The 10797-nt window shown below is 46.3% G+C and overlaps 1 protein-coding gene across 3 annotated transcripts in view; it reads right to left on the minus strand.

Moving 5' to 3' along the window:
• TSHZ2 (teashirt zinc finger homeobox 2) overlaps positions 1-9853 on the minus strand; it is a 437737-nt gene extending 427884 nt beyond the window's left edge. For all 3 annotated transcript variants that reach the window (XM_055306518.1, XM_055306509.1, XM_055306499.1), the window contains exon 1: positions 9242-9853. In XM_055306518.1, the coding sequence (XP_055162493.1) occupies positions 9242-9281 (40 nt within the window). In that variant the 5' untranslated portion in view covers positions 9282-9853. The remainder of the gene's footprint in view (positions 1-9241) is intronic.
• Between the last annotated feature and the right edge of the window lie 944 nt (positions 9854-10797).

Below are 10797 nucleotides of genomic sequence, written 5' to 3' on the forward strand. Positions count from 1 at the left end.
GGGTAAATGCACTTGCACACACACACACACGAACGAAAGAACCGACCTCATATCCGGGAGAGGACCCGAGATTCTAGGTGGAGATGCCACTAAAGGCAGTGCCCTCTGTAGTGCTCTGAATACCCTCCCCGCAGGCTTAGACATGGCAACAGATGCAGGGAAAGAATAATAGGAGCTGGGTCCTTCCTTGGCAAATCACTATAGCTATTCTAGATAAAATATCACAATAGATTAAGGGTATAGGCTTTGGAAGCAGAGAGTTTAAAACCCAGCGTGGCCACTGCATGACCTTGAACAAGTTGCTCTGCAGGTTTCTCAGATCCCCATCAGTAAAATAGGGATTACACTAGCATCTAATGCATAGGAATGTTATAAGGATAAAACGTGGCCCAGATGTCCCCTCCGGGACAATCTCCCCTGACCATCCACACTCGCAGTGCCAAACTCCCACTCCTCAACTTTTGCATTTATGAAACCACTGTCATCGTGGGGCTTTTTTTCTTTATGCAAATTCTCTCTCTCTTCTTTTTTTTCTTTGCTAATTTACCTGTATACTCTCTAGCTTCCCCCTCCTGGAGGGTAAGGTGCCCAGGGATCATATTCTTCCCACTGACCACTCCTCCCACAGGACGCAGGTGGCCAGAACGGAACCTGGCACATAGTAGGAACTCAAGAAATAATTGCTGTTTAAATAATGGGAATATATGAAGCGCTTGGAAAAGTGCCTGATATATAATAAACACTTACATAGTCGCAGTTATGGTTATTACTGTTGTCCTTATAGTTGTTGCCGCTGGTGCTATAATTACTATCTTTGGGGAAAGAAACATTTTTTGGAGCTGGTGCAGGGCTCCAACCAGCCCAGTATGAGTCAGCCTCAGAAGAGGCTAAAACACTGTTTGGTGACGGTATTTCCAGTTTGGAAACCAAAATGCACCCATGTCTGATTTCTTTCAAGCCCCGACCCCCTAACCCCATGATGATTGCTAGCTTGCTCATTTCCCTTCCAGTATAAATTTTTCATGGTCTGGCTATTCAGGGTAAAGACACACTAGCACTGTCAGGTCTGACCCCTAGTAGTTTCCATGCACATTCTCAGTCCTGGGCTCACACAATCCTTTTAAAAACCTGGGCCTTAAGAAGAACTCTGATTACCCCTATCTTGTAGGTTGGAATGTGGCGGGGGGTGGGGGGCAGTTAGAGATTCCAGGAGCTTGCCCAAGTCGACAAGGCAAAGAAAAGCAGTAGACCTAGGGACTTGAACTTGGGTCGTTCTGACTCCTGAGCTCACGTTCTTACCCCTGGCAAGGTTTCTCTCTGGAGCTTGCCCAGGGCCACGTTACCAGGATGGGCAAAACTATAACCAGAACCCAAGTCACTTTCTCCTGTTCTAGGGCTCCATCCACAATCTCAAACCTAATCTCAGGAGGAAAAACAAAAAGAAGCACAAAGCCATGTACTCAACTTTCTAATAAAGGAAACTAGCCGAAGGCAACTCTGATATAAAACATGCTTATAGCTTTTCATTTCGGCATTTCTTCTGTACCAAATGGTACTGAACGCCTAGAGTAGATTTACCTCTTCTCCACAGCATCATCTTGGCCCAGAAGCTATTCATATCTCCCTTGGGGTATGAGAAAGAGTCTTCTAAATTATTGGAAAATTCTAAGAATCTGATAAATTCAAGTGATTTAAAGTAAGCCCTTTGCAGTTTATATAGAAATATCTATATACCATTGCTCTGGCTTACACAAGTCCCTTCTCCCCTATAGAACACCTTGACCTTCTGCTTCCTTTTCCCATCGTCCACGGTCATCAGATTTCATGGATTTTTTCACGATGCAGGAAGGCGTTAGGGAAGTTTTTTTTTTTTTCCAAATTCATTACAGACAGAATGGCCGCTGACAACTGTTTTTCTCTCCTTCTGCCCTTTGTAACTATTTTCATTAAAAACAATAACCATGTTCTGCCCACCTTAGTATCTAAACTGTGTAATTTCCATAGAAATGACTTAGATGTAGCTTTAAGAAGAAAGCTCTGGGGTGATTTCATAGTATTCATTCAGTTCTGAAAGCACTCAACTAATTAAGACCAGTGATCTTAATTTTTGTACTAACAGAAACTGCAGAACACTGCCTTTTTTTTTTTTTTAACCCACCTTGGCGTCTAGCAGCTTTATGGAAACACGAGGTTTTTCCTTTAGCATAAATGGACACTACAGCTTTTCAATTAAATTAGTCTTTGGAGACGGATGCAAAAGAGCTAAAAAGCTCCTTAAAAATCTTCCCTGCTCCGCTGCCTCTCATGTGCCAAGGGGAGATGTGTAGTTAAAATGCAGTGCTATCTTCTTCTCACCCTGCCAAACCAAGTTTTCCATCTTGAACCCTGGGCTAGCTGTAACAGAGAGCCTACTGAGAGTCTACTTTTAGTCTGCATGCCCACTTTGGGTTTCCTAAAGCTATTTCGTTAAGAGGGATGTGTATACGATGTCCTGTGTCTTTTGTACATCCAGAGAGAACTTTATTAGACCCTGTTTCAGGCTGGGTAGTAGGTATGAGGATACTGAAGCTGTTGTGGTTCTGTTTTTGTTTTAAATAACACAGATGGAAAGAGCACCCTTACTTAATGAGAAAAATCCCAGACAAATGCTTTCAAATATGATCCAGGTATTTTTCTTTCTGTGTAATTTCTCTAAATTCCTTATCTCCAAAACTTTTGCACTATGCATCTCCCTGTTGTTAAGCAAAATAATGCTGATATATTAATAACAGGATTATCTGGTCGTGTCTCCTGAATCTTAATTTCTAAAATTTTCAACAATTTTAGCCATTGCTTTGGCATTGCGAAGTATTGGAGGGTGCCCAGAGGACAACTTTCTCTGCAGAGGAAATGCAAAAGATTCAGAGAGGCAACAATCAACAATTCTACGGAACCACTTTAATGACTCCCAAATCTCTCCCAACTATTTTATCACTTCAGCCACGGAGTTTGCTTTGGAAACAAATATATCAGCAATTCCCACTATCATCCCAGAAGCTTTTTCTCTGTGTCTGTGGATGCAGTGTCCTCAGAGGGGACCTAACTCCTATACCCTCATGATGGTTTCTCTGCAGAAATAACAGTTACACTGCTGTGGACACTCCAGACCAGCATCCCAGTTAGATGCCAAACCATGTGTTTACAGAGGCACTTTCCTGAGTTTGCAGAGAGAGTCCCAAAGTGGATATCTGGGCTCTAAAGTATCTAATTTTTTATTATCATGTCTTGAAGACCAGCGTCTCTCGCCGCTCCTTTTCAATGCTGTCCCTAGCCCCTTCACCTAAAATAAGTGACTGAAAGGTCAGTAGCACAGACCAAAAAAAAAAAGGAAGAAAATGCTAAATCCAGTAAAAATCAGTTTATGTGAGAGAGCCCGTAAATACATGGTGTTTTTTTCTTACTGCGATATCCAGGCAATCAAGCAAACCCTCTCAACGAGTTTATTTCTTATGTGGTTCGAATGACTAAGCTCATTTATAATCAAAGAGCTGCTCACCAAAGGTCATCCTAAGGAACAGGAGAATTTCTAACTTTAAATGGAATTTATAAAACTTAAAATGATAAAAAAATATATAAAATTGCTACAAATTACTGAAAAAGGGATATAAAAACCTCTTCCAGGATGCACGGGCTCTAAGGAGGCAAGAGGCTGAGATCCCTGATACAGATGACAGGAAAATATATTCTGTATTTGTCACATTAGAAAATGAAAATAAATTTCTCCCAAGTAAATAAAAATATAACCGCATTCTCAACTTGCAAAGCAATAAAATTATTTGTGTGCCAAGCTTCTTTTAATACCACCGTAATTTTTTTTATAAAAGTCGCTCAATTTGATTGTAATTAAATATGTAATGAAAAAGCACTGCTTCAGGGAAGCGATGCAAGACTCTCTGTTAATGTATTTCCAACTGACTTTGCATCAAACGAAAATGATACTCTGTGTATGCCTGGTCTTAATATAGAATTTGTTAGGCAATTCTGTGCTTTTTAAAGGGAACTTGGGTGGACGCAGGCACGTCTTTGAAATAGTGGCTGAGTCTTCCCAGACCATGACATACCTAAATAAAATTGATGGTACGCATACAGTGACGGAAGGGGAAGATCTACTCTGGTCATTTAACTCGTGTCAGCTAATTACAGACCCAGCACAAACATGAACAGGTTTTCTTCCTGCCTGATTTTCCTAAGCTGAGCTGCAGTGATGAGCAGGAGTGTATCATTGCAAACGGCCTTAAATAATGCCAAGCTCAGTGCCCCTTTAAAACCTGCTCAACTGAGAGTACAATCCCCAAGCCACTGGGAAGATAAACAGATCAACACAGGTATTATCCAGTTGGAGAAATGCGTGAGAAGTCACCTGGGATGAAATGAAAGCATAAGCCTCTGTTGGAGGTTGTGACAAAAGGCAAGATGCTTCCAGGGACAGATCTGCTAAAGATGCCTAGGAGGTATTTGTTGGGTGCGAAGGTTTCCCAAACGTGGAATCGAGGTGAGTGGGAGAAAAATCAGTGCACGGTAGTTCTGAGGGATGTTTCCACCCTCCTCAAAAGTAGCCTCCCATCTCCAACCCCCAAGCCTCAAGCAGATTGTCATGGTACAGAAGTTTCTCAGTGGCCCCTCTCCTTTACCTACCTTCCACTAGAACTCCCTGTCACTTGCAATCTGCTGATTAGAGCTAATGTATTGTGTCCTGATATGGCAGATTAAAAATGAAATCAATAAATGCCTAAAACAAATGGGCTTTTGAGATGTCCCACTCAATCTGGGTCTTTAAGGGTGAGGTGAGAGAAGGGAGAAGGAAATCAGGAGGCGAGTGGGGAAGGGCCCACTTAAGTAATCAATTTCCATCCAAAGCGCTCTGTGCAGGATGCGATTCGGGGGACCTGTCCTTCCTTTTCCAGGGATCTGCCTTAAATAACAAGAAGAGCCAGAACAGTTCATGCTGCTGAGCCCCTGTGGGGTGGGGGGGTGGGCTGTGTGTGCTTATTTTTTCCGTTCATCTGTTAAAACCCTACCGTTTGGGTAAGTGAACAGGGGCGACAGCACACGGTATTTGAATCTTCAAGATGTGAACTTGTCTCTCTGAAGTATGTTTAAACAAAGTGAGAGTGCCAGGGTCCCGACTCCACCCCGATTCCTATTCCCTCGAATCCCATCCCACTTGCCAGTAAATTAAAGGTAAACTTCCTCCCTGGGCTGCCTGCCCCCCCCTCCCCACCCTGCTGGTAGAGATCGCTGAGACCTCCCCGTTTCCCCCAGGCACCTCTCCCAGGAGGCTGAAAAGGAGATCGCTGGGGTCAACTCTGCTCCATTGCAGGATTCAGAACCGTCCCTGCTGAATATGCTTCCCATGTAAATAAACTATGCCATTAAGGTGCAAATTGCAACTTTTAAGTAATGATTGCTAATAGTCTAATGTTTACTGCCACACAAGGACATTCATGAAAACAAAATCTGCATTATTCATCTCCATATTAAATAAACAAAATAAATTGAGGGAGCTGTTCTTCCCTGCAAGACTTTTCCTCAGATCTGGATTATCAAGATAGCTTCCAAGAGTCAACAAGAAGGAAGCCTTTAATCTCTTTGGGTTGGCAGAAGCAGAAGCCTGCAACTTCTGTATACGTTCGATATTCGCAAGCCCCAAAGATTTTGCATTCTATTACACTTGGCTGGCGTTATATAAAAACAATAGTTCAGGGTGGTAAAAGAAAATATATGTGTTACACATGTCTGTGTACAGAGGCTGTGACAGATTGTAGAAAATAGAAGGGTTTGCAGTGTAAGTCTGCAATTTTAAATTTTTAACTACTCTGCATCCTGCAAAATACAAACAAATCAAAACACTGCTCGGTTTTATTTTACCTTTCTGCCATCTTCTCTATCTGCCCTAAAAATGGATAGGGCGAGAGAGATGCTGAAAGAAACTCCTGCAATATTCTCAGGTAAGAGTGGATGCATTTTAGTCGGGAGTGAAATATAGGGCCAAGCGAGCGAGCACACACACACTCGCACCTACACAAACCCCTGGGGTACTATAGGCTGTTTTCTGAACTTTTTTTTTTTTTTTCTTGCCCGAAGTAATAGTATGGTGGAATAGCATAGCTGTAGAGAGCCAGGAAGAATGACATTTCAGAGGGAAATGTTCTGACTTAGCTGTTTCCTTAAAGAGAACTGCCTACCTCACATCCCTGCTCTTAAAGGGGGAGGTGGGGTGGGGTGGCGTGGGGTGGCGGGAACATAACAAATAAAGACCAAAAATTCTCATCACTTCTAATACCAGCTGGTTCGTTCTATCTCCATCATACCTGCTTTATTAGAAAGTTCTGTAACTGCTTCCTTGAAACATGGAACTTAAAACTCATAATGCAAAGGAATCAGATTGCCTCGAACAGTTCTTGGGAAAGAGTCTCAGCTCTGATTCACTCACAGGCTTTTTCTATCTTACATTATTCATTAATCAAGCTAGAAATCAAGCTTTCAACATCAGTCCATGGGAGTAATTACTTACAGTTGTGCATTGTGTTTAATTTCAGGCAGCGATAAAAGTTAGTATGGCCACAATCCTAGAGCCCACCTTGTTCTTTTCCTTACAGTGTCAACTGGCTCAAGAATCCTAAAGTGGCTAACTTTACTTGTGAACCACCACCTCAGCTAAAGCAGAGTACAGCATCGATGACTTTGGAGGAAAGAAACCTTGCATGAAAAAATAAAATACCCGTTTTATTAATATGTGAGCAAATAAATACTGCAAGAGGGGCCTCATTGTGTACAAAATGAATCGCTCCCTTTCAGCTCCACAAGGGTTTCCCCTTTTTTTCAGTGAAAATAATAAAGCCATGAAAACAAACATAGAAAGACAGTAGGCATTCAATAGGCCAGAAAACTGAAACTGCAGTCACAACTTTCTAACACACACACACGCTAAAGAGACAAGCCAGTTCCAATAGATACCAGCTTAATGAAAAGGATCTAATTTAAATAATGTGATACAGCATTATGTTACGTACACCTGGATCCTCATTGATCAGAGGATAATTATAATCAAAGTAGTGCAATTCTGAGCAATGCACTTTTTATAATGAGCTTACCAAAGGAGACATGTCCAGTCATTCTGGTAATTTAAATTACTGCCTAGTTGTTGATGGCCTTTACCGGAACAACAAGGGGTGGGGGGGGGGTGGCGGAGAGGAAGAGTAATTTTCAGGGCAGTATCACTTCTTGCTGGACTGTTGCCCAGGGTTCTCTTTTGGGACAATAAGGACGTTATCTCTAATAATCTAGCTATACGGAAACTTGGGTTGCCAGAACTAGAAGGAGCACGCTCACTTTTCCTGGGTCCAGAAGGCCAGTGCACGCCCCAACACTGTCAGTTTGCAAAACAATCCAAGTTTTTTTTTAAAAAAAAAAAAAAAAAAAAAAAAGTGAGTTAAATGCAGACAGGGACAGGGGCGGGAGGGAGAAATTGTTTTCAAAAGAGGTAGCCGGAGTTGAAAAAAGAGCACCTCACTGACAAGGCAAGTTCCAAATACACACGGCACTGAAAATATTTTAATTATTTTGCTTTTAGGGAAACAGTTGGAAAACACATAAATCAGAGCTTTATAAATGATATTTCCGCCTGCAATCTGAACCGATCTACGCATGGCTACGGAAGCAATTCTGCGCTCTGAAGGGAAGATAATTGTGGATATTTCAAAGCACATGGACTGCCATTCAGGCTGGAATCAGGCCATGATGGAGGATGAGCTTGGTGGTCCAGCATGTTCAGACACAAACACCCACTTTGCCCAGATCTGCAGCTAACTTTGGACTCGTTCTAAGGGTGGCTTTACAAAGTTTACCAAAGTGTTCCACGGAACTTCTCTCTCAATGTTTCGCTCATGTTACAGCAGAAAGGAAACGTGTTGTTGGGTCTGCAGAACTCCATCCCTAACTGATGCTGCCTAAAGCATGAGGGTAAATACAGAGACCAGGGCAAAAAAAAAAAAAAAAAAAAAAACACGCACACAAAACTTAAGCTTTTCGCTAAAGCCCCGATTCAACTAAAGGACACAAAGAAATAAAAACGCCCACATTAAAAGCCAAACAAGATAATAATTGTGCATGTCTGGCTCTGAATCTAGAGGGCAAGGCTTGCGTCACTGGCACTCTGAGTTACCATGGTGAGTGATTTATTGATATATATCAAGAATGAATAGATCAAAGGCAGCGAGATGACAGGTGATCAATCAAATGTCAAATCAAAACTAGCAATCAAGTGGAAAGCTGATTTTTCAGTGGGTGGGTCTGGCAGGAGAAAAATGAACTTTCATATTACACTTCCGAGAAACAAAACCCCAGCATACTATTAAAAAAGCAATTAAGCAACCCAAAAGGAAAAAAAAAAACCCTTTAGAAGGTCTATTGTACTGATCCATTAACCTGTTCCTCTCTTTTTTTGGGGGGGGGTGGAGGATGGGGAGGGAGGGGGGTTGGTAAGGAAGGATTCAGATGGGATACGGTACAAATCAATTTACAAAGTTTACAACTCTCTCTGGGCAAAGGAAATCCAGAGCTGTTTCGATGTTCTACTGGGTCCCCTTTTCCCCCCTTTTTAAAGAGAAAGAGTCTTGATGACACTTCCAAGCATATTCAAAGGTTCAGTCAGTCCTTTTCCTGGGGTGGTTTTTTTTCCACCTTGGCGAGCAAAGTTACACTCTCACTGCTTGCCCCCAAACCCGCCTGCAGCCCAGGGCTGGGGCATCACGCCTCCCACTCCAGCGCCCCGAACCCCCAGCAGAGAGGGAGACAGCGGTCCCTCGAGGCCAGCAGCCGCTGGCACTGTCCACGCGGAGGGATGCGAGGGTGCGAGGACCGGCTCCCAACCCCGCACCCCGAATCCTCAACCCAACTTTGGCCCCGAGAGGCAAGAGACAGACTGGGAGAAAGTTAGGGGTGGGGTAGAGGGTGGAGGGAAAGAAAGTTTAAGGAGGGAAGGCTTGGTGGGATACCCTCACCCCCCCACCCCCCCACCCACCCCGAGCCTGCAAGGGGGAAGCATCCGCGAGATGGAGGAAGGCGCGAGGGAGGACGGGGTTATCCGCGGGGCAGCGGGGGGCGCCCGGGGCGACCTCCCCGCGCGGCTGGGGGTGCGCCCGGGGGGCTCGGCGCGCGGGGCAGCCGCGGGGCCGCCCCGGAGCGGAGCCGGTTCTCTTACCTGCCGCCCGCTTGGGTGCCTGCTGTTTCCTCCTTGGCATCGCTCTACTTCGCTCCAGTCCCACTTCTGGCGGCCCAGCCCCGAGCCGCGCGCGGGGGCCCGCTGCTCTCTCGCCTCTCCGGGTCTCCTCCGCCTCCTGCCCGGCGGCTCCTGGGGCGTCTCTCGGCCTCAGGCCCCCCGGCGATCCCCCCTGCAACTCCTCCACCACGGGCCCGAGGACACCCCCCTCTCCGGGCGGCGGACACGGGCGGCTCGCGCCGGCTGCTCGCAAGTAGAGGTTGGCTCTGCCTTGTTGTTTGTTTGTTTGTTTGTTTTGGAATCTCGCTCCCCCTCGCTCTCTCGCCTCTCTGTCTCTCTCTTTTTGGTTTTTTTTTTTTTTTTTTTTGCTTTTTTGGAGATTTTTGGTTTTTTTGGTTCTTTTTTTTTTTTTTTTTTTGGGTGACTGTTGAGACACTTGATTTCTTTATTAAACATCCAAGACCGCGTTCGGATGGAAGGGACGAGGGGCGCACACGCGCCACACGCACACGCGCGCGTAAAGAGAAGGGGGAGAAGCAGGCAATCCTGGGGAGGTAGTGGTTTCTTCTTCTTCTTCTTCTTCTTCTTCTTCCTTCTCCTCTTTCCCTCCTCCTCCTCCTCCTCCTCCTCCTCCTCCTCCTCCACCTCCACCTCCTGCTCCTCTTCCTCCTCCTCCTCCTCCTCCTCCTCCTCCTCCTCCTCCTCCTCCTCCTCCTCCTCCTCCTCCTCCTCCTCGCCGGTCTCTATGGCGGATTCGCGCTGGGGGAGAGAGATCACTCACTGTAGGTTTGTGGCTGCTGTCAGATTCCCGTCTGTGAGTGATATGCGAGAGGACAGGAGCGGGTTGGGGGAAAGACGGAAAATCCGGAATCCACTCACTCACACACTCACACGCACAGACACACACACACACGCGCACCCCCCACATATGCGCGCACACACACACACACACACTCACACGCGCGCACACTCACACGCGCGCACACACACTCACACACTCACACACACAAGACAGGGCGAGGCGATGCCAGCAAACATCGATCCCGCTGAACAAACTGAACATTAACAAACTCCTCCTCCTCCTCCTCCGCTCCCCGCGACCTGATGACAGGGAGAAATTTACTCCCCAGCCGCAGAGCGCCAGGCAGAGGGAGTCTATTAAAGGGACAGCGTCCCGCCGGGGAGGGGAGGGGGGGCTGGGGGCGGGGACCCGGCGCGCCCCGCGGCTCCTCCGGGCGCCCCCCACCCTCCACCCTCCCCGGGGACACCCCTCCGGGAAGGGCGTGCGGAGGGAGGGGACAGGCAGGGATGCGGGTGGGGACCAAACTCTGCAGTTGCAAAGGGAGCCAGCTGCGGGGGGGGGGGGGGGGGGGAGCAGGTGAGCCTCCCGCCCCTCCCCCAGGGCCCTTCGCAATACTTCTGAGCCGGGGTGAGAACTTGGGTCTCAGCCAGCGGTGACCTCCATCCCCCAAGTCTCCTAATCTGACCGCGAAGATGTCCTCCCCACCCCCACGCCAAGTTTACCGCCCCTGCCCCTC

Source organism: Nyctereutes procyonoides, unplaced genomic scaffold, assembly GCF_905146905.1.
Source record: "Nyctereutes procyonoides isolate TBG_1078 unplaced genomic scaffold, NYPRO_anot_genome, whole genome shotgun sequence".
Taxonomy (NCBI): domain Eukaryota; kingdom Metazoa; phylum Chordata; class Mammalia; order Carnivora; family Canidae; genus Nyctereutes; species Nyctereutes procyonoides.